The sequence below is a fragment of the Phyllobates terribilis genome, unplaced genomic scaffold (genome assembly GCF_046119375.1).
Source record: "Phyllobates terribilis strain yellow unplaced genomic scaffold, ASM4611937v1 Scaffold_13__5_contigs__length_258822181, whole genome shotgun sequence".
NCBI classification, from domain to species: domain Eukaryota; kingdom Metazoa; phylum Chordata; class Amphibia; order Anura; family Dendrobatidae; genus Phyllobates; species Phyllobates terribilis.
The window spans coordinates 143,712,295-143,738,543 of record NW_027362773.1 but is presented as its reverse complement, the minus strand read 5'-3'; the positions used below and the strand labels follow the sequence as shown (position 1 = coordinate 143,738,543).

The window sequence follows — 26,249 nt, the reverse complement described above, 5'->3', positions numbered from 1 at the left end:
TGAGAGACAAGAGCTGAACTTTGTGTAAACCACTTCTTGCTTAATATTCAGAGAGAACCAGGAGAAGATGATTTATTTCTTGTTATTGGATCGTAAGGAGAGGTATCCCAGCCAAGAAGATGAAGATCTCCCTCCAAGAGCAGACATCGGTAAAGTATCCGCTCTCTACTCCTGTCATTTAGCATACATTTTAATTTTTTCACGTTACATTTCTTGGTCATTGTTGTAATCTTTTATAGACCCACCTAGAAAAAGAGTCGACTCTCCGATGCTGACTCGTCATGGGAAGAGAAGGCCAGAGAGAAAATCTATGGAAGTGCTTAGTGGTACAGATGGCGGCTCACCAGTACCCGCGCGCAGAGCTATTGAGATGGCACAGCATGGGCAGAGGTAAATCTCATCTCCAGTTTTATAAGCCACGTTGAGAATTTCAAAAGGAACTCGATATGTTATTACTAATCTCCCTGACCCTCCCATACATATGGCCGCGCTTGCATCTGTTCTCACTGGGAATTGGGAGAAAGACTACCACAGACTCAGGATATAGTGCGACCAACATTTATCTAATGTGTATGGCCACAACATTTATCAGCTACCCAGAGGATAAATGTATAATTGCTGGGGGTCTAACTGCTGGGACGACACCTTTCACAAGAACACAGGTCTCAAAGTACCCTATGTGAATGGAGCAGTAGTGAGCATGTGTGACCACATCTCTATTCAGTGTCGCACATGCTCATTGCTGCTCCGTTCAAGGGGATACTTTGGGAGCTTGTGATTTCTGTGGGTTCCATTGGTCAGACACCCAGCAATCATATATTTATCACATATCATGTGTTTAAGTAATATACAGTGCCTACAAGTAGTATTCAACCCCCTGCAGATTTAGCTGGTTGACACATGCGGAATTAACTTGGCATTGTGACATTTGTACTGTAGATCAGCCTAGAAGTGGGAAATGCACTGCAGCAAATTTTGTTTTGTTTTTTTTTTTTTTTTTTTTTTTTAAAACGTTAAAAGTTAATTCAGAATGTCATTTATTATTCAACCCCTCAAACCACAAGAATTCTGTTTGGTCCCCCTGAAGTATTAAGAAGTAGTTCAGGCACCAAGAATAATGAGCTTCACATGTGTGGATTAAAGATCTCTTTTGCCAGCCTTTTCTGACTATTTAAGACCCTCCCCAAACTTGTGAACAGCACTCAGACATGGTCAACATGGGAAAGACAAAGGAGCATTCCAAGGCCATCAGAGACAAGATCGTGGAGAGTCACAAGGCTGGCAAGGGGTACAAAACCCTTTCCAAGGAGTTGGGCCTACCTGTCTCCACTGTTGGGAGCATCATCCGTAAGTGGAAGGCTTATGGAACTACTGTTAGCCTTCCACGGCCTGGACAGCCTTTGAAAGTGTCCTCCCGTGCCGAGGCCAGGCTTGTCCGAAGAGTCAAGGCTAACCCAAGGACAACAAGGAAGGAGCTCCGGGAAGATCTCATGGCAGTGGGGACATTGGTTTCAGTCAATACCATAAGTAACGTACTCCACCGCAATGGTCTCCGTTCCAGACGAGCCTGTAAGGTACCTTTACTTTCAAAGCGTCATGTCAAGGCTCGTCTACAGTTTGCTCATGATCACTTGGAGGACTCTGAGACAGACTGGTTCAAGGTTCTATGGTCTGATGAGACCAAGATCGAGATCTTTGGTGCCAACCACACACGTGACGTTTGGAGACTGGATGGCACTGCATACGACCCCAAGAATACCATCCCTACAGTCAAGCATGGTGGTGGCAGCATCATGCTGTGGGGCTGTTTCTCTGCCAAGGGGCCTGGCCATCTGGTCCGCATCCATGGGAAGATGGATAGCACGGCCTACCTGGAGATTTTGGCCAAGAACCTCTGCTCCTCCATCAAGGATCTTAAGATGGGTCGTAATTTCATCTTCCAACAAGACAACGACCCAAAGCACACAGCCAAGAAAACCAAGGCCTGGTTCAAGAGGGAAAAAGTCAAGGTGTTGGAGTGGCCTAGTCAGTCTCCTGACCTTAACCCAATTGAAAACTTGTGGAAGGAGCTCAAGAATAAAGTCCACATGAGACACCCAAAGAACCTAGATAACTTGGAGAAGATCTGCATGGAGGAGTGGGCCAAGATAACTCCACAGACCTGTGCCGGCCTGATCAGGTCTTATAAAAGACGATTATTAGCTGTAATTGCAAACAAGGGTTATTCCACAAAATATTAAACATAGGGGTTGAATAATAATTGACCCACACTTTTATGTTTAAAATTTAATAAAATTCAACTGAGCAACATAACTTTTTGGTTTGTAAGATTTATGCTTCTGTTCATAAAACCTACTCTCGTTTGCAGTTTGAAGGCTCTAACTTATTTGCATCTTATCAAACCAGCTAAATCTGCAGGGGGTTGAATACTACTTGTAGGCACTGTATGTTGTTCATGAGACAACCCCTTTAAGTATCGGTTCAGGTTGTCCTCCTAGTGAAGGAGAGAAACCTACAAAAATACATTAGGCTTGATTCATCAAGAGTGGCGTTCACGCCGGTCTTGGTGAGGCGGTGTGCTGGAGTCAGACGCTCCAGATTCATGATGAGGCGCGTACACCTCTGTGTGCGCCTCACCACAAATCCTATTCTAGCTCCTGCTTGAGTAAGATTTGTGGCATAGTGAACGACGCCACTTGTCATGAATTTGTCACACCCTGTCCCACCCCATCTCTGCCATTTTATCGAACCTGGGAGAAACTGGCGTGAAGTCGCAAAAAGTCACAAAATTTAGGCACAACTCCAAGTTGCACCAAAAGTTTGTGACTTTCAGAATCCTGGCGTGAAAGCTTTGATGCAACCAGCCCATTGTGTTTGAATTCCAAGTAGCAATGGATGAAAAATGAGATGTTCTCATGTTAATTTCAGGTCGCGATCTATCAGTGGTGCTTCTTCAGGACTTTCCACCAGCCCCATCAGCAGTCCCAGGGTAAGTGACTCTTTCTCCATTTCTGTGCCCCCTACTTATACCCTGCCTTCTCCCACTTTCACCCCTTCTTTAATATCCAGGGCTGTGATTCCACATACAACTATTCTTTCATATAACTGCACAATCACTATAACTAGCTAATAATGGGAGGCATTCTTTTGTCAACCCGTGTTTGTGCCAGTCATCCTTAATACATGCCTTTGGTGTAATATATATGTATAACGCTATATCTTATGTATACAGTGGGCACACAAATGCTGCTTGAGTTACTGAGCCGAGTAGTCGTAAAGGTATAATATTATATACAAAACTAACATAACCATTCAGTCCTCAATAAATAATAACATCAAACCTCACCATTATATATCTATATAGAAATGGCAAAAAAAACTGACTCTATAAAATATGTGACATTCGGCCCATTGTATGTAAGTTTTTTACCATTTTCACTTAGTAAATTGATATTTTATTCATAAAAGAATGACATAAGTCATTGCTCAGTAACTCAAGTCAAATCCACATGTGTGTATTTGTGCAATTTCTGTGTGACATGGATAATGGCAGAAAGTGGTTGATATGAACACTAGCTGGGCACCCCTCCATTTAGGTTAGGGCTCCATGGGCACCCCTCCATTTAGGTTAGGACTCCATGGTGACTTCTCCTCCCCTACTAGAGCATTGCTGCTACCCGTGCATGGCCTCAAAACATACAAGATACTTACAAACTCGCAAGGATTGCAAAGTGCAAACAATATATTATAAAAAATATAATCTTTATTAAAAGAAATATATTTATACAAACTTGAAAAAATAAGAATTAAAGGTGGAGAGACTACATTGGCTAGACAAGTTGGACATGCCTATCCCAAAAATACAGACAAAAAGAGGGGAAAGAAATGCTGTGGTAAATAGAATAATACCACTAATGATGCCGTAGAATAAATAATCAAATACTAGTAGATGTATAGATGTACGTCTGACCACAATAGCTGCATCAAAAGATGATCAGAAACATCGGGAAAAAATACTTCAATCATAAATAATATTACCTGATGACATAATGTCAAAGCAATGGACAGTACCACAAGACCCCAGATAGACCTTTGATGCGTGTTTCGCTGATAATATAGCTCCATCAGGAGGTGGGAATGAATAAAAGCCAGAGATATATATAATGTCGGACATATCCGATCATACTCCCAGCCACATGTGAAGCGCTTCTAGATGATGGTGGCGCACAGGACCTGATTGCTAGGCCGTCGCATGCAACCACTTAGCTTGCCACTCTGCTTATCATTGTTAGTAACACTAAGGGAACATGGAAGTGGCAGTAATACCATAATTTTACCAGGAATTGCAGTCAACCAGAAGTCACTGAGGTGCCCTAGTCTTAAAACTAAGGCACAGTCGATATAGCAAATCTTTCTTCTCCCCGGGAGGAATTGCTTCCATAATACAGCATCTAATGTAATATATCCCAATATTTTTATCACACGGATCCCTGAGAAAATCCTCCTTATGCCTCTCTATAAAATCAGGGGCGTATGGAGATACAATATGAGCCCATAGCAGTCTATGCACGGATCTGCACGGCAGTCATTTGGATAATGCATTTATTAAAACTTTGCAATTCCCTGCACTTGTCTCCCCTGGTCATCTTCACCAATCAGATAAGATAAGATAAGATAAGATATACTTTATTTATCCCGGAGGAAACTGCGGTATCACAGTATCAGGGTGATTTTATTCCGAATGATTTTTCCTATAATATATATCGTTTTTATTTGGAGTGAAGTCACCTGAGCTCCTGAAATGGTTTATGACAATCTATTATATTCCACGTGGTATTATAATTACTTTTCACTAGGTAGCACAATATTCTATGTTTTCTACTTTACACTGTATTTGGGATGCCTAGCTAATAGTCATGTCTGGATAAATGAAAAATATCCATGTTTCTGATTTTTATATGTTACTGTTCTAACTGCGCTCTATGTAATTCAGCACACGCTTCCATTATAACATCACATCTGTGCATTGCAGCATAAACTTAGTAATCCTCCTTACTTATTTCTCTAGATACTCCCAGTCACATTTACCAGTTACAGTGTGATGGCCAGTGCCAGTGACAGAGGTCATATTTTCCCTATGTATAATACATAATACGGCTATTGTGAGGCTGATATAGCATTTGGGAAAATTAATTAAAAAAAAATAAAATAAACAAAATAATTATACATGGCTTAAAGGTTATGGACACTTTTGAAAATGTAGTCGCTTTTTAAAAAGTCTTCCTATTATTTTGTTGCTGTAGAGTCTGTATAACTCCTTCACATAGCTGGTTGTCCTAATACTTCTGGCATAGATCTGAAAACACACTATTGTGGGATGTGTCAGCTCTCTACTCATCCCCTCGCTTCTCTTAGTTCATACCTCGGATTAAAATCCAATATGTATATTCACAAAAGAAAACTGTAGCTATATTTATTGCATTTTTGCTGTAGATCTGAAGCAAATACTAGGGAGAAGCCCATTAAGGGAGATTAATGGGAGTTTCAGACTGATACACTGTAAGTGATATGCCACTAATATATTTGCAGTGGCAAACTGTGGATTTTTTTCAGTATAAGTGAAGGAGATTGAAGAAATCCCATTCACATGCAAGGGATGTGGATTGCATACAGATTTAAATTAGTTAAATCTGACATGCAAACATACCCTTAGAGATAGCAGCGGGGAAGAGAAGAAGGTAGGACACATTTCAATGTGGAGAAGGGAGAAGCATCCAAGTTTTGATGGAGGGCAGGTCACACAGGCTGTAGATAGGGAAGAAAGCACAAAGGATGCTGAAGTAAGAGAGATCACATAGACTTGTATGAGTGTAGAGAGCAGAGAAGTGATGGAAGAATCTGCAGTGCAAGAAAGGTGGGAAATACAGCAACAACGTTCATCAGAAATGGAGAAGAGATCCCTCGTGGACTGTAGAAAGGGAAGGCAGCACAGAATGAAGCTGTACTTGTACATGAGAGCTAGTGAAAGCAGCAGCACCTTAGTTATAGACAGATGTCACATCCAACATGTATTACAGGGAGAAACACAGCCACAAGAGAAAGTCTAAAACTAGGAGCTATGTGCAAACTGCATGTCAAGGGCCTTTAAATGAATGAAAGAAAGGGAAATTGCAGCCTGAAACTTAGTGCAACTTTTCTAGCTGTGGATGACCACTAACAGATGCGAAATCCTTGTTTTCTATATCAAATATGGCCTTAGGCGTTAAATTCATAGATCTTTCTGCCTATGGTGTTCAGTTTTTTAGATTTGATCTCCTGCCCCCTCTTTTCATGTCCTGGTGGGTTTCCCAGACTTGGCTGCGGATTAGGTTTGACATCAGAGCAGAGGATGAGTGCATGTGAAGCAAATATTGCTTATTAATTTATTACATGCCTCTAATTTAACCCAACACCATTTCTTGGTGGATCGATAACTATCTAAATCTAAACTACAGATTCTCTTGAGTACAAGAGCTTAGATCAGTCATGTTCATGTCCTCGTATTCACCAATTTAGGACTGTAGCAAAGGGAATATTGCTGCCTTGTAAATAGACCAGTGTAAGCAGTTGGGAATATTATCATTTACTTAGAAAATACCTGTATGGAGGATTGCTAATATTATCCATATCTGTGATTATCTTGTAACAACATGGCCGGTAGATTGGCTGATGGCTTTCTCATTGCTGCGAGACTGCTTTCTCGCTTTGGCTGGTTTTGGGGTGCTGCTTCTAACGTGCATGTCTTTTTTTTTCTTTTCTTCATCCTCATTTTGGCTGCTGTCATTCCTTCCGTCATTGACCCTTTGTACCCCTATTTGACAAATTATCGTTCCTCCTCCCATGGCTGCTTTGCTTCAACGTCTCTATTTGTGACCCACAAAATCTATCAATCTGCGTCTTCTTCCCCGTTGCTTTTAAATTCTCATGTTTTTCCCTTCTTGCTTCCGTTTCTCCCTTTGATAAATGTCTGTACTTATTTTCCCATTATTTTTCATGTTTCACTTCTGTCTCCTGCTGTTTGTCCTTTATCTCCTCTTCATATTACGCTCTTATTTACGTGCCCATTTCTTTATGACTGTGTTTCTGCTTCGTTCAATGTCCTGTTTTTCTTTGTTGGTTCTTTGGCATGCTTTTTCTTCTGTGCCTTCCTCTCTTTGCTTTTACCTCTTGCCTTCCTTACTACGTTTTCTCTCACAGCCGATAAGGAGGTTTTTTGCCTTTCCCCAGTCCTCTACCCCATCTTCTTCCTCACATACCACACCAACCTCTGACTCTGCAGGGCATAGTGATTGCAGTCTTACTCATCCCAAAACCCACACCTTCCCGCCCAAGCCCAGAACTTCAGAGAAGCCCCTTCAGACGACTCGCTCCAATCCCCTTCCTGCAGCAAATAACTCTAGTGTCCCATCAAGGGCTCCAAACTCTCCTGCTGGGCATAATGCGTGCAGAACATCAAACAAATTGCCCGCATCTGATCTGGCCCCCAAATCTGTGCCCCTTATACAGGTTACCCCTCATCCGTCACCCCGTGGCAGCCCCCTCCCTACTCCCAAGGGAACGCCTGTACACACGCCCAAGGAAAGTCCAGCGGGCACCCCTTCCCCTACCCCTCCATCCAGCCCAAGTATTGGTGGAATGCCTTGGAGGACAAGACTGAATTCAATCAAGAACAATTTCCTGGGGTCACCGAGGTTCCATCGCCGCAAACTTCAAGGTGAGAAAGAACGAGTGCAACCGAAGAGTGGGTGACTGATGCAAGTGCTGGGAAATCAAGTCTCCTTCAGACTTTGGGAAACTGACATATAGAAAATGTTTGGGTAGAGACCTTAATATGAAGAGCAGACTGCGGCCACTATCAGTAGACGGTCAGCTGAACTAGAACATCTGACCGGCGCTGGTGCCAAGTGTTGCATCCCGACCGATCAGACATTGATGACCTAACCTAAGGATAGACCATCAGTGTTAAAGTAGTGGACAACCTCTTTAAGAATGACTTGTCCCTACTCCTGACATATCAGTTTTGGTAAATATTTGCATTCACCATAAAATACTGTGTCACTCTGTGATGTCCCTCTGTTTTTGCCCTGAGACAACTAGATGTGACTATTCCCTATGTGAATTAAGTGTATCCCTACACAGTCTGATACTGTCCAATCTGTGCGGACACTGTCAGATTGTGTAAGGACATGCCCCATTGACAAATGTGAATCATTAACACCCAGTTGTCCATTAATTCAACAACTCCATGAGGAGTTACAGAGGGACTGCACAATGTAGAGGGATCTATTAAAAGATGCTACATAATTGTTATTGGGAGTACTTACTAACTAATGTCAACAGATGCGATCAGTGATTAATTTCTTAATATGCTGATACTTATTTACTACAAAAAATCTTGCATGGGTGACAAGAAAAAGATGCTTGGTTGGTGTTAAAAATAATAGGTAAATGAATGAGCAACAACTGTATTAATATTAACTCATTCATATGTGTTCAGTCCCCACAGCAGATGAAATGACCAACTTGACACCGGAATCATCTCCAGAGTGAGTACTGTCTCGCACCCCATAATTACTCCTAACCCTTTCGCCTTCTTATTTAATCAAATAATTTTTATTGAAAAACTCCAAATACTAATTTTCCATCTTTCTAATAACATACATGACATAGTAATTCCATTGTATAAAACATGAACAAAGTATCTCAACTTCAGTTCCCTAACCCACCCTAAACCCAAATCCCAACACTCCAGAGAGAACCATTGTCGGAGCAGTTCTAGAATAACAGAGTATAACATTCGTAGAAGGAGGAAGAAGATAAAAAAGTGACTAATAAAGGGATAGCATCGTTAATATTCTATCTCTAATTAGAAGATTTGTTGGCAACCCTGGAGTATCCAACGAAGGATTCCATATCTTTGTGAATAGAGTTACCGTATTTTTTGGACTATAAGACACACCGGACCATAAGACGCGCCCCAAATTTAGGGGTGGAAAATAGGAAAAGGATATTTTTTATAAGATGGGGGTCCGTGTTATAGTCTGAATAGGTATCTTACCTGGGGGGGCGATGGAGTGGCGGTCACAGGAGGCAGGGTCCCTCAGGAAGCCAGCAGAAGTGGAGGAATGCTGTGGACCGGGGTGCTCCAGCAGCGGGGAGTTGCGGTGGTGGTGGCGCAGTATCATAGGAAGTAGGCCCTTTGTTCCCTCCTTCAGGAACCTGGTGGCAGCAGCAGAAGTGGTGAGATGCTGCGGAGCCGATGTCTGGCTGTAGGCGGTAAGGCAGAGCGGCATGCGCTGCTTTTCCGGGAGTCGCGGCCATCTTCCTGAAGCCGTGATCTACAGGAAAATGGCCTCCCGAGCTGGGTGCATGCACAGTCTGGGATCTCAGCGGCCATTTTCTTGTAGATCACGGATTCAGGAAGATGACACCGGCCCCGCAGCATCTCACCTTTTCTGCTGCCACCGCCGGGTACCTGAGGGGGGGTATCAAAGGACCCTGCTTCATACGACCCCACTCCACCACCACCGCAACTCCCGGTACGTTCGAACCATAAGACGCACCCACCACTTTTCTCCCAAATTTGGGGGGAAAAAAGTGCGTCTTATGGTCCGAAAAATATGGTACATTTATGATAGACTCCTCTTTCCAACCAGATTATATTATTTATCCTTCGTTTTAGCTCTCCCATAGATGGAAGTTGTGTGTATCCTTTCGCCTACTCCGACCACTCCGTTTTCAGGCTACTGAATTTACATAACGACTCCTTACTCTAATTATTAGCCACAGCCAGGTCCTATTACTAACAGTGGTAGAAAGTTTAGATAGGTGATGATGGAAATGTCCTTCAGATCGTTCACAATGATTCCTTCAAATCCACAGGTCCAGAGACAGACTTGTATCCGAGTAGTCTAGCCATTCCCCTCTATAGACCTAAACATAGACATATAAGGTCTAAACTTGTATGAATTTTTATCTACTTTTTTACTCAATATTCAACTTCAAATTAAGCCAACCTTCATATCAGAAATTCAACCAATCATTATTTGAAATGGCAATTATTAAATGCATGAGTCTATTGTGACGTTTGACATTAGATTGGATGGTTATTAGTGGGTTTTATAAAGCCGTGGTGACATTTGTCCTGAGACGACCATACAATTTTCTGATACCCTGGGGGTTCCTAAGAACTTGGTTAGAGGTTTCCAGGACATCAGTAGCAATACATATCATTTTTAGGTTAAATGGTCACTTTCCTTTTAACAAACTTTGCATAAATCAATTGTACAAGCAAATAGAAGTAACTTTTTAATATATGTTCTCAGAGAAAAATGCTTCTTTCCCTCCCCCCTGCCTCCTAAATTCACCATCCACTCTGTATTGTTAACCCTTTCGGCGAGCACGCTCGGGTGCTCGCCAAGTATTTGCGGTGTGCTCGGCATCTATGTTAGTGTCGCCGCGGCTGCATGTGTCACGGCTGTTAAACAGCTGTGACACATGCAGGGATTGCCTAACAAACAGGCAATCCCTGCATGTGAAACAGCTGTTTAGCAGCCGTGACACATGCAACCGCGGCGACACTAACATAGATGCCGAGCACACTGCAAATACTCGGCGAGCACCCGAGCGTGCTCGCCGAAAGGGTTAACAATACAGGCTCGCTCATCACTAACGTGCACTTGATACAGCTTGTACTTTTTATGAGTTTTTATATACGTTATTTTTCCATTAATTTTAATGGGTAAAAAACTCTGCAAAAGCTCTGAAAGAATTGACACGCTGCAGATTTGAAAAGAAAAAATACTTTGATGGTTCAAATCTACAAGGAAAAAAAAATAAGTAGCATGTGTCTGCGACTTCAGAAATCTGATTTGCTGGACTGTAAAAAGCTTCAGTTTTTTTCTGCAGCAAAAATGTGCACAAATATTTTGGCAAAAACGCAGTGTGTGTATGAACCCTTAATCAGTAAGGAAATTTACATTCCATGCAGAATTTCAGATCTTCAGCTTTTCAAATTCTGTCACAGATTTCACCACCTTCAATACAGCGAGGGTGAAATTAGTGTTGTAACGTGGATTTTTCCGCGGATTCACTGCTGAATTGTATATGTAGACTTACCATTACCATAGAGCATAGAGATCAGCACATAACACACATGCACATAAAAGTCTCTACACTTAGTTTTTTTTCTTCTTTGGACTCATATATTGTCTTTTTTATCTGCTTTCATCCCAGACTGGCCAAGAAGTCTTGGTTTGGTAACTTCCTTACTTTGGAGAAAGAGGATCAGATCTTTGTGGTCATTAAGGACAAGCCTTTAAGCTCCATTAAAGCTGACATAGTACAAGCCTTTCTATCGGTAAGACTATATATATATTATTAATACACTGTTTCCTATGAACCATTGATCCTTTGTGGTCATATAATTTTTTTAGCTGTAGCTCGGAGTCACCCAGACCCATCCATTTTCAATGTGTCTTCTGTAGATCCCAAGTCTTAGTCACAGTGTGATATCGCAAACCAGTTTCCGGGCTGAGTACAAGTCCACAGGGGGTCCATCTGTCTTCCAGAAGCCAGTAAAGTTTCAAGTGGATATTACATATACAGAAAGTGGAGAGAAGCAGAAGGACTGCGGGATTTACTCAGTCACCTTTACTCTGCTATCAGGTATCACTGGCCCCTCACATCTATTACCTTTACTGTTCACCTTTTATGTGTCCATCCCACCATATGCCAGAAACAATCTGCTCTTCGTGGATCTGAACACCCAAATGGAAAATCCATGGTATTATCTGAATTTTTTTGTAAAATTCTTTAGTATACAGTACAGACCAAAAGTTTGGACACACCTTCTCCTTTAAAGATTTTTCCATATTTTCATGACTATGAAAATTGTACATTCACACTGAAGGCATCAAAACTATGAATTAACACATGTGGAATTATATACTTAACAAAAAAGTGTGAAACAACTGAAAATATGTCTTATATTCTAGGTTCTTCAAAGTAGTCACCTTTTGCTTTGATGACTGCTTTGCACACTCTTGGCATTCTCTTGATGAGCTTCACGAGGTAGTCACCGGAAATGGTCTTCCAACAATCTTGAAGGAGTTCCCAGAGATGATTAGCACTTGTTGGCCCTTTTGCCTTCACTCTGCAGTGCAGCTCACCCCAAACCATCTCGATTGGGTTCAGGTCTGGTGACTGTGGAGGCCAGGTCATCTGGCGTAGCACCCCATCACTCTCCCTCTTGGTCAAATAGCCCTTACACAGCCTGGAGGTGTGTTTGGGGTCATTATCCTGTTGAAAAATAAATGATGGTCCAACTAAACGCAAACCGGATGGAATAGCATGCCGCTGCAAGATGCTGTGGTAGCCATGCTGGTTCAGTATGCCTTCAATTTTGAATAAATCCCCAACAGTGTCACCAGCAAACCACCCCCACACCATCACTCCTCCTCCTCCATGCTTCACGGTGGGAACCAGGCATGTAGAGTCCATCCGTTCACCTTTTCTGCGTTGCACAAAGACACGGTGGTTGGAACCAAAGATCTCAAATTTGGACTCATCAGACCAAAGCACAGATTTCCACTGGTCTAATGTCCATTCCTTGTGTTCTTTAGCCCAAACAAGTCTCTTCTGCTTGTTGCCTGTCCTTAGCAGTGGTTTCCTAGCAGCTATTTTACCATGAAGGCCTGCTGCACAAAGTCTCCTCTTAACAGTTGTTGTAGAGATGTGACTACCTCTTGAAGCTCATCAAGAGAATGCCAAGAGTGTGCAAAGCAGTCATCAAAGCAAAAGGTGGCTACTTTGAAGAACCTAGAATATAAGACATATTTTCAGTTGTTTCACACTTTTTTGTTAAGTATATAATTCCACATGTGTTAATTCATAGTTTTGATGCCTTCAGTGTGAATGTACAATTTTCAAAGTCATGAAAATACAGAAAAATCTTTAAATGAGAAGGTGTGTCCAAACTTTTGGTCTGTAATGTATGCAGACACAGGTAAAGGCATAGCATAAAGTTCCAGGGACCAATGCAAATTGTGTAACAGGGCCCATGACTTTACATGCAGCATGTAAGAACGGTATCCTCCTGTGTGGCGGCAGAGGATGTCCTAGGCCACGACATGCACAAGGTATAGTAATAGAGAGTTGTAGTAATGCAGAGACTATAAAAAGTGATAACTCTGCACAGAGATCATAACAATATTCATGCCACGGCAAAGAGTTAATGACCAAATGTAAACAGCATATCAATAATAATAATCACTGTGAAATCCTATAATAGTGATGTCACAGTGCATAGGTTATAAACACTGTGATGTCACAGTACAGAGATAATGAATACAGTGATGTCACAGTACATGGGTGATATACACAGTGATGTCACAGTACATGGGTGATTAGGATTAGCACAGTGATGTCACAGTACATGGGTTATAAACACTGTGATGTCACAGTACATAGGTTATAAACACTGTGATGTCACAGTACAGAGATAATAAATACAGTGATGTCACAGTACATGGGTGATATACACAGTGATGTCACAGTACATGGGTGATTAGGATTAGCACAGTGATGTCACAGTACATGGGTTATAAACACTGTGATGTCACAGTACAGAGATAATAAATACAGTGATGTCACAGTGCATGGGTGATATACACAGTGATGTCACAGTACATGGGTGATATACACAGTGATGTCACAGTACATGGGTGATTAGCACAGTGATGTCACAGTACATGGGTGATATACACAGTGATGTCACAGTACATGGGTTATAAACACAATGATGTCACAGTACATGGGTGATATACACAGTGATGTCACAGAACATGGGTAATATACACAGTGATGTCACAGTACATGGGTGATTAGCACAGTGATGTCACAGTGCATGGGTGATATACACAGTGATGTCACAGTACATGGGTTATAAACACAGTAATGTCACAAAACATGGGTGATATACACAGTGATGTCACAGTGCATGGGTGATATACACAGTGATGTCACAGTACATGGGTGATTAGGATTAGCACAGTGATGTCACAGTACATGGGTTATAAACACTGTGATGTCACAGTACAGAGATAATAAATACAGTGATGTCACAGTGCATGGGTGATATACACAGTGATGTCACAGTACATGGGTGATATACACAGTGATGTCACAGTACATGGGTGATTAGCACAGTGATGTCACAGTACATGGGTGATATACACAGTGATGTCACAGTACATGGGTTATAAACACAATGATGTCACAGTACATGGGTGATATACACAGTGATGTCACAGAACATGGGTAATATACACAGTGATGTCACAGTACATGGGTGATTAGCACAGTGATGTCACAGTGCATGGGTGATATACACAGTGATGTCACAGTACATGGGTTATAAACACAGTAATGTCACAAAACATGGGTGATATACACAGTGATGTCACAGTGCATGGGTGATATACACAGTGATGTCACAGTACATGGGTGATTAGGATTAGCACAGTGATGTCACAGTACATGGGTTATAAACACTGTGATGTCACAGTACAGAGATAATAAATACAGTGATGTCACAGTGCATGGGTGATATAAACAGTGATGTCACAGTACATGGGTGATTAGCACAGTGATGTCACAGTACATGGGTTATAAACACTGTGATGTCACAGTACAGAGATAATAAATACAGTAATGTCACAGTGCATGGGTGATATAAACAGTGATGTCACAGTACATGGGTGATATACACAGTGATGTCGCAGTGCATGGGTGATATACACAGTGATGTCACAGTACATGGGTTATAAACACAATGATGTCACAGTACATGGGTGATATACACAGTGATGTCACAGTGCATGGGTGATTAGGATTAGCACAGTGATATCACAGTACATGGGTTATAAACACTGTGATGTCACAGTACATGGGTTATAAACACTGATGTCACAGTACATGGGTGATATACACAGTGATGTCACAGTGCATGGGTGATATACACAGTGATGTCACAGTACATGGGTGATATACACAGTGATGTCACAGTGCATGGGTGATATACACAGTGATGTCACAGTACATGGGTTATAAACACTGATGTCACAGTACATGGGTTAGAAACACTGTGATGTCACAGTACAGAGATAATAAATACAGTGATGTCACAGTACATGGGTTAGAAACACTGTGATGTCACAGTACAGAGATAATAAATACAGTGATGTCACAGTACATGGGTGATATACACAGTGATGTCACAGTACATGGGTTATAAACACAGTGATGTCAGAAAACATGGGTGATATACACAGTGATGTCACAGTACATGGGTGATATACACAGTGATGTCACACTACATGGGTGATTAGGATTAGCACAGTGATATCACAGTACATGGGTTATAACCACTGTGATGTCACAGTACATGGGTGATATACACAGTGATGTCACAGTGCATGGGTGATATACACAGTGATGTCACAGTACATGGGTGATATACACAGTGATGTCACAGTACATGGGTGATTAGGATTAGCACAGTGATATCACAGTACATGGGTTATAAACACTGTGATGTCACAGTACATGGGTGATATACACAGTGATGTCACAGTGCATGGGTGATATACACAGTGATGTCACAGTACATGGGTGATATACACAGTGATGTCACAGTGCATGGGTGATATACACAGTGATGTCACAGTACATGGGTTATAAACACTGTGATGTCACAGTACAGAGATAATAAATACAGTGATGTCACAGTGCATGGGTGATATACACAGTGATGTCACAGTGCATGGGTGATATACACAGTGATGTCACAGTACATGGGTTATAAACACTGATGTCAAAGTACATGGGTTAGAAACACTGTGATGTCACAGTACAGAGATAATAAATACAGTGATGTCACAGTACATGGGTTAGAAACACTGATGTCACAGTACAGAGATAATAAATACAGTGATGTCACAGTACATGGGTGATATATACAGTGATGTCACAGTACATGGGTTATAAACACAGTGATGTCACAAAACATGGGTGATATACACAGTGATGTCACAGTGCATGGGTGATATATACCGTGATGTCACAGTACATGGGTGATATACACAGTGATGTCACAGTGCATGGGTGATATATACCGTGATGTCACAGTACATGGGTGATATACACAGTGATGTCACAGTACATGGGTTATAAACACTGTGATGTCACAGTACATGGTTTATAAACACTGTGATGTCACAGTACAGAGATAATAAATACAGTGATGTCACAGTACATGGGTGATATACACAGTGATGTCACAGTGCATGGGTGATATACACAGTGATGTCACAGTGCATGGGTGATATACACAGTGATGTCACAGTACTTGGGTTATAAACACAGTGATGTCACAAAACATGGGTGATATACACAGTGATGTCACAGTACAGAGATAATAAATACAGTGATGTCACAGTACATGGTTTAGAAACACTGTGATGTCACAGTACAGAGATAATAAATACAGTGATGTCACAGTACATGGGTTATAAACACAGTGATGTCACAAAACATGGGTGATATACACAGTGATGTCACAGTACATGGGTTATAAACACTGTGATGTCACAGTACATGGGTTATAAACACTGTGATATGACAGTACATGGGTTATAAACACAGTGATGTCACAAAACATGGGTGATATACACAGTGATGTCACAGTGCATGGGTGATATATACAGTGATGTCACAGTACATGGGTTATAAAGACTGTGATGTCACAGTACATGGTTTATAAACACTGATGTCACAGTACAGAGATAATAAATACAGTGATGTCACAGTACATGGGTGATATACACAGTGATGTCACAGTACTTGGGTTATAAACACAGTGATGTCACAAAACATGGGTGATATACACAGTGATGTCACAGTACATGGGTAATATACACAGTGATGTCACAGTACATGGGTGATTAGCACAGTGATGTCACAGTACATGGGTTATAAACACTGATGTCACAGTACATGGGTTATAAACAATGTGATGTCACAGTACAGAGATAATAAATACAGTGATGTCACAGTACATGGGTGATATACACAGTGATGTCACAGTACATGGGTTATAAACACAGTGATGTCACAAAACATGGGTGATATACACAGTGATGTCACAGTACATGGGTGATATACACAGTGATGTCACAGTACATGGGTGATTAGCACAGTGATGTCACAGTGCATGGGTTATAAACACTGTGATGTCACAGTACATAGGTTATAAACACTGTGATGTCACAGTACAGAGATAATAAATACAGTGATGTCACAGTACATGGGTGATATACACAGTGATGTCACAGTACATGGGTGATTTACACAATGATGTCACAGTAGATGGGTGATATACACAGTGATGTCACAGTGCATGGGTGATATACACAGTGATGTCACAGTGCTTGGGTGATTAGCACAGTGATGTCACAGTACATGGGTTATAAACACTGTGATGTCACAGTACATGGGTTATAAACACTGTGATGTCACAGTACAGAGATAATAAATACAGTGATGTCACAGTACATGGGTGATATACACAGTGATGTCACAGTACATGGGTTATAAATACTGTGATGTCACAGTACATGGGTTATAAACACAGTGATCTCACAGTACATGGGTGATATACACAGTGATGTCACAGTCCATGGGTGATATAAACAGTGATGTCACAGTACATGGGTGATATACACAGTGATGTCACAGTGCATGGGTGATATACACAGTGATGTCACAGTACATGGGTTATAAACACTGTGATGTCACAGTACAGAGATAATAAATACAGTGATGTCACAGTACATGGGTGATATACACAGTGATGTCACAGTACATGGGTGATTAGCACAGTGATGTCACAGTACATGGGTGATATACACAGTGATGTCACAGTGCATGGGTGATATACACAGTGATGTCACAGTACATGGGTGATTAGCACAGTGATGTCACAGTACATGGGTTATAAACACAGTGATGTCACAGTACATGGGTGATATACACAGTGATGTCAGTGCATGGGTGATATACACAGTGATGTCACAGTACATGGGTGATATACACAGTGATGTCACAGTGCATGGGTGATATACACAGTGATGTCACAGTACATGGGTTATAAACACTGTGATGTCACAGTACATGGGTTATAAACACTGTGATGTCACAGTACAGAGATAAAAAATACTGTGATGTCACAGTACATGGGTGATATACACAGTGATGTCACAGTGCATGGGTGATTAGCACAGTGATGTCACAGTGCATGGGTGATATACACAGTGATGTCACAGTACATGGGTTATAAACACAGTGATGTCACAGTACATGGGTGATAAGCACAATGATGTCACAGTACATGGGTTATAAACACTGTGATGTCACAGTCCATGGGTTATAAACATTGTGATGTCACAATACATGGGTTATAAACACAGTGATGTCACAGTACATGGGTGATTAGCACAGTGATGTCACAGTACATGGGTTATAAACACAGTGATGTCACAGTACATGGGTGATTAGCACAGTGATGTCACAGTACATGGGTTATAAACACAGTGATGTCACAGTACATGGGTGATATACACAGTGATGTCACAGTACATGGATTATAAACACAGTGATGTCACAGTACATGGGTGATATACACAGTGATGTCACAGTACATGGGTGATTAGCACAGTGATGTCACAGTACATGGATTATAAACACAGTGATGTCACAGTACATGAGTGATATACACAGTGATGTCACAGTACATGGGTGATTAGCACAGTGATGTCACAGTACATGGGTTATAAACACAGTGATGTCACAGTACATGGGTGATATACACAGTGATGTCACAGTACATGGGTGATATACACAGTGATGTCACAGTACATGGATTATAAACACAGTGATGTCACAGTACATGGGTGATATACACAGTGATGTCACAGTACATGGGTGATTAGCACAGTGATGTCACAGTACATGGGTGATATACACAGTGATGTCACAGTACATGGGTGATTAGCACAGTGATGTCACAGTACATGGGTGATATACACAGTGATGTCACAGTACATGGGTGATATACACAGTGATGTCACAGTACATGGGTGATATACACAGTGATGTCACAGTACATGGGTGATTAGCACAGTGATGTCACAGTGCATGGGTTATAAACACTGTGATGTCACAGTACAGAGATAATAAATACAGTGATGTCACAGTACATGGGTGATATACACAGTGATGTCACAGTACATGGGTGATTTACACAATGATGTCACAGTAGATGGGTGATATACACAGTGATGTCACAGTGCATGGGTGATATACACAGTGATGTCACAGTACATGGGTAATATACACAGTGATGTCACAGTACATGGGTGATATACACAGTGATGTCACAGTACATGGGTGATTAGCACAGTGATGTCACAGTGCATGGGTGATTAGCACAGTGATGTCACAGTGCATGGGTGATTAGCACAGTGATGTCACAGTGCATGGGTTATAAACACTGTGATGTCACAGTACATAGGTTATAAACACTGTGATGTCACAGTACAGAGATAATAAACACAGTGATGTCACAGTACATGGGTGATTTACACAATGATGTCACAGTAGATGGGTGATATACACAGTGATGTCACAGTGCATGGGTGATATACACAGTGATGTCACAGTACATGGGTGATTTACACAATGATGTCACAGTAGATGGGTGATATACACAGTGATGTCACAGTGCATGGGTGATATACACAGTGATGTCACAGTGCATGGGTGATATACACAGTGATGTCACAGTACATGGGTGATATACACAGTGATGTCACAGTACATGGGTGATTAGCACAGTGATGTCACAGTGCATGGGTTATAAACACTGTGATGTCACAGTACATAGGTTATAAACACTGTGATGTCACAGTACAGAGATAATAAATACAGTGATGTCACAGTACATGGGTGATATACACAGTGATGTCACAGTACATGGGTGATTAGCACAGTGATGTCACAGTACATGGGTTATGAACACAGTGATGTCACAGTACATGGGTGATATACACAGTGATGTCACAGTACATGGGTGATATACACAGTGATGTCACAGTACATGGGTGATATACACAGTGATGTCACAGTACATGGATTATAAACACAGTGATGTCACAGTACATGGGTGATATACACAGTGATGTCACAGTACATGGGTGATTAGCACAGTGATGTCACAGTACATGGGTGATATACACAGTGATGTCACAGTACATGGGTGATTAGCACAGTGATGTCACAGTACATGGGTGATATACACAGTGATGTCACAGTACATGGGTGATATACACAGTGATGTCACAGTACATGGGTGATATACACAGTGATGTCACAGTACATGGGTGATTAGCACAGTGATGTCACAGTGCATGGGTTATAAACACTGTGATGTCACAGTACAGAGATAATAAATACAGTGATGTCACAGTACATGGGTGATATACACAGTGATGTCACAGTACATGGGTGATTTACACAATGATGTCACAGTAGATGGGTGATATACACAGTGATGTCACAGTGCATGGGTGATATACACAGTGATGTCACAGTACATGGGTGATTAGCACAGTGATGTCACAGTGCATGGGTTATAAACACTGTGATGTCACAGTACATAGGTTATAAACACTGTGATGTCACAGTACAGAGATAATAAATACAGTGATGTCACAGTACATGGGTGATATACACAGTGATGTCACAGTACATGGGTGATTTACACAATGATGTCACAGTAGATGGGTGATATACACAGTGATGTCACAGTACATGGGTGATATACACAGTGATGTCACAGTACATGGGTGATATACACAGTGATGTCACAGTACATGGGTGATTAGCACAGTGATGTCACAGTGCATGGGTTATAAACACTGTGATGTCACAGTACATAGGTTATAAACACTGTGATGTCACAGTACAGAGATAATAAATACAGTGATGTCACAGTACATGGGTGATATACACAGTGATGTCACAGTACATGGGTGATTTACACAATGATGTCACAGTAGATGGGTGATATACACAGTGATGTCACAGTGCATGGGTGATATACACAGTGATGTCACAGTACATGGGTGATATACACAGTGATGTCACAGTACATGGGTGATTAGCACAGTGATGTCACAGTACATGGGTGATTAGCACAGTGATGTCACAGTACATGGGTGATATACACAGTGATGTCACAGTACATGGGTGATATACACAGTGATGTCACAGTACATGGGTGATATACACAGTGATGTCACAGTACATGGGTGATTAGCACAGTGATGTCACAGTGCATGGGTTATAAACACTGTGATGTCACAGTACATAGGTTATAAACACTGTGATGTCACAGTACAGAGATAATAAATACAGTGATGTCACAGTACATGGGTGATTAGCACAGTGATGTCACAGTACATGGGTGATTAGCACAGTGATGTCACAGTACATGGGTGATATACACAGTGATGTCACAGTACATGGGTGATATACACAGTGATGTCACAGTACATGGGTGATATACACAGTGATGTCACAGTACATGGGTGATTAGCACAGTGATGTCACAGTGCATGGGTTATAAACACTGTGATGTCACAGTACATAGGTTATAAACACTGTGATGTCACAGTACAGAGATAACAAATACAGTGATGTCACAGTACATGGGTGATATACACAGTGATGTCACAGTACATGGGTGATTTACACAATGATGTCACAGTAGATGGGTGATATACACAGTGATGTCACAGTACATGGGTGATATACACAGTGATGTCACAGTACATGGGTGATTAGCACAGTGATGTCACAGTACATGGGTGATTAGCACAGTGATGTCACAGTGCATGGGTTATAAACACTGTGATGTCACAGTACATAGGTTATAAACACTGTGATGTCACAGTACAGAGATAATAAATACAGTGATGTCACAGTACATGGGTGATATACACAGTGATGTCACAGTACATGGGTGATTTATACAATGATGTCACAGTAGATGGGTGATATACACTGTGATGTCACAGTGCATGGGTGATATACACTGTGATGTCACAGTACATGGGTGATATACACAGTGATGTCACAGTACATGGGTGATTAGCACAGTGATGTCACAGTACATGGGTGATTAGCACAGTGATGTCACAGTACATGGGTGATATACACAGTGATGTCACAGTACATGGGTGATATACACAGTGATGTCACAGTACATGGGTGATATACACAGTGATGTCACAGTACATGGGTGATTAGCACAGTGATGTCACAGTGCATGGGTTATAAACACTGTGATGTCACAGTACATAGGTTATAAACACTGTGATGTCACAGTACAGAGATAATAAATACAGTGATGTCACAGTACATGGGTGATTAGCACAGTGATGTCACAGTACATGGGTGATTAGCACAGTGATGTCACAGTACATGGGTGATATACACAGTGATGTCACAGTACATGGGTGATATACACAGTGATGTCACAGTACATGGGTGATATACACAGTGATGTCACAGTACATGGGTGATTAGCACAGTGATGTCACAGTGCATGGGTTATAAACACTGTGATGTCACAGTACATAGGTTATAAACACTGTGATGTCACAGTACAGAGATAACAAATACAGTGATGTCACAGTACATGGGTGATATACACAGTGATGTCACAGTACATGGGTGATTTACACAATGATGTCACAGTAGATGGGTGATATACACAGTGATGTCACAGTACATGGGTGATATACACAGTGATGTCACAGTACATGGGTGATATACACAGTGATGTCACAGTACATGGGTGATTAGCACAGTGATGTCACAGTACATGGGTGATTAGCACAGTGATGTCACAGTGCATGGGTTATAAACACTGTGATGTCACAGTACATAGGTTATAAACACTGTGATGTCACAGTACAGAGATAATAAATACAGTGATGTCACAGTACATGGGTGATATACACAGTGATGTCACAGTACATGGGTGATTTATACAATGATGTCACAGTAGATGGGTGATATACACTGTGATGTCACAGTGCATGGGTGATATACACTGTGATGTCACAGTACATGGGTGATATACACAGTGATGTCACAGTACATGGGTGATTAGCACAGTGATGTCACAGTACATGGGTGATTAGCACAGTGATGTCACAGTACATGGGTGATATACACAGTGATGTCACAGTACATGGGTGATATACACAGTGATGTCACAGTACATGGGTGATTAGCACAGTGATGTCACAGTGCATGGGTTATAAACACTGTGATGTCACAGTACATAGGTTATAAACACTGTGATGTCACAGTACAGAGATAATAAATACAGTGATGTCACAGTACATGGGTGATTAGCACAGTGATGTCACAGTACATGGGTGATTAGCACAGTGATGTCACAGTACATGGGTGATATACACAGTGATGTCACAGTACATGGGTGATATACACAGTGATGTCACAGTACATGGGTGATATACACAGTGATGTCACAGTACATGGGTGATTAGCACAGTGATGTCACAGTGCATGGGTTATAAACACTGTGATGTCACAGTACATAGGTTATAAACACTGTGATGTCACAGTACAGAGATAATAAATACAGTGATGTCACAGTACATGGGTGATATACACAGTGATGTCACAGTACATGGGTGATTTACACAATGATGTCACAGTAGATGGGTGATATACACAGTGATGTCACAGTGCATGGGTGATATACACAGTGATGTCACAGTGCATGGGTGATATACACAGTGATGTCACAGTGCATGGGTGATATACACAGTGATGTCACAGTGCATGGGTGATATACACAGTGATGTCACAGTGCATGGGTGATATACACAGTGATGTCACAGTACATGGGTGATTAGCACAGTGATGTCACAGTACATGGGTGATTAGCACAGTGATGTCACAGTACATGGGTGATATACACAGTGATGTCACAGTACATGGGTGATATACACAGTGATGTCACAGTACATGGGTGATATACACAGTGATGTCACAGTACATGGGTGATTAGCACAGTGATGTCACAGTGCATGGGTTATAAACACTGTGATGTCACAGTACATAGGTTATAAACACTGTGATGTCACAGTACAGAGATAATAAATACAGTGATGTCACAGTACATGGGTGATATACACAGTGATGTCACAGTACATGGGTGATTTACACAATGATGTCACAGTAGATGGGTGATATACACAGTGATGTCACAGTGCATGGGTGATATACACAGTGATGTCACAGTGCATGGGTGATATACACAGTGATGTCACAGTGCATGGGTGATATACACAGTGATGTCACAGTGCATGGGTGATATACACAGTGATGTCACAGTGCATGGGTGATATACACAGTGATGTCACAGTGCTTGGGTGATTAGCACAGTGATGTCACAGTACATGGGTTATAAAAACTGTGATGTCACAGTACATGGGTTATAAACACTGTGATGTCACAGTACAGAGATAATAAATACAGTGATGTCACAGTACATGGGTGATATACACAGTGATGACACAGTACCTGGGTTATAAATACTGTGATGTCACAGTACATGGGTTATAAACACAGTGATGTCACAGTACATGGGTGATATACACAGTGATGTCACAGTGCATGGGTGATATAAACAGTGATGTCACAGTACATGGGTGATATACACAGTGATGTCACAGTGCATGGGTGATATACACAGTGATGTCACAGTACATGGGTTATAAACACTGTGATGTCACAGTACAGAGATAATAAATACAGTGATGTCACAGTACATGGGTGATATACACAGTGATGTCACAGTACATGGGTGATTAGCACAGTGATGTCACAGTACATGGGTGATTAGCACAGTGATGTCACAGTACATGGGTGATATACACAGTGATGTCACAGTACATGGGTGATTAGCACAGTGATGTCACAGTACATGGGTTATAAACACAGTGATGTCACAGTACATGGGTGATATACACAGTGATGTCACAGTACATGGGTGATATACACAGTGATGTCACAGTACATGGGTGATATACACAGTGATGTCACAGTGCATGGGTGATATACACAGTGATGTCACAGTACATGGGTTATAAACACTGTGATGTCACAGTACATGGGTTATAAACACTGTGATGTCACAGTACAGAGATAAAAAATACTGTGATGTCACAGTACATGGGTGATATACACAGTGATGTCACAGTGCATGGGTGATTAGCACAGTGATGTCACAGTGCATGGGTGATATACACAGTGATGTCACAGTACATGTGTTATAAACACAGTGATGTCACAGTACATGGGTGATATACACAGTGATGTCACAGTACATGGGTTATAAACACAGTGATGTCACAGTACATGGGTGATATACACAGTGATATCACAGTACATGGGTGATATACACAGTGATGTCACAGTACATGGGTGATATACACAGTGATATCACAGTACATGGGTGATATACACAGTGATGTCACAGTACATGGGTTATAAACACAGTGATGTCACAGTACATGGGTGATATACACAGTGATGTCACAGTACATGGGTGATATACACAGTGATGTCACAGTACATGGGTGATATATACAGTGATGTCACAGTACATGGGTTATAAACACAGTGATGTCACAAAACATGGGTGATATACACAGTGATGTCACAGTACATGGGTGATATACACAGTGATGTCACAGTACATGGGTTATAAACACTGTGATATCACAGTACATGGGTTATAAACACAGTGATGTCACAAAACATGGGTGATATACACAGTGATGTCACAGTGCATGGGTGATATATACCGTGATGTCACAGTACATGGGTTATAAACACTGTGATGTCACAGTACAGAGATAATAAATACAGTGATGTCACAGTACATGGGTGATATACACAGTGATGTCACAGTGCATGGGTGATATACACAGTGATGTCACAGTGCATGGGTGATATACACAGTGATGTCACAGTACTTGGGTTATAAA

General features: G+C 41.3%; 1 protein-coding gene across 4 annotated transcripts in view; it reads left to right on the top strand.

The window, feature by feature from the left end:
- BRSK2 (BR serine/threonine kinase 2) overlaps positions 1-26,249 on the top strand; it is a 182,409-nt gene that overhangs the window by 121,446 nt on the left and 34,714 nt on the right. For 2 of the 4 annotated variants that reach the window (XM_073658769.1, XM_073658768.1), the window contains exons 11-17: positions 52-149; positions 240-390; positions 2,929-2,989; positions 7,546-7,753; positions 8,537-8,585; positions 11,275-11,398; positions 11,526-11,706. In XM_073658769.1, coding sequence (XP_073514870.1) covers positions 52-149; positions 240-390; positions 2,929-2,989; positions 7,546-7,753; positions 8,537-8,585; positions 11,275-11,398; positions 11,526-11,706 — 872 coding nt within the window. Of the gene's footprint in view, positions 1-51; positions 150-239; positions 391-2,928; positions 2,990-7,236; positions 7,754-8,536; positions 8,586-11,274; positions 11,399-11,525; positions 11,707-26,249 lie in introns of all 4 variants that reach the window. The other 2 variants (XM_073658767.1, XM_073658766.1) reach the window with 1 other exon arrangement.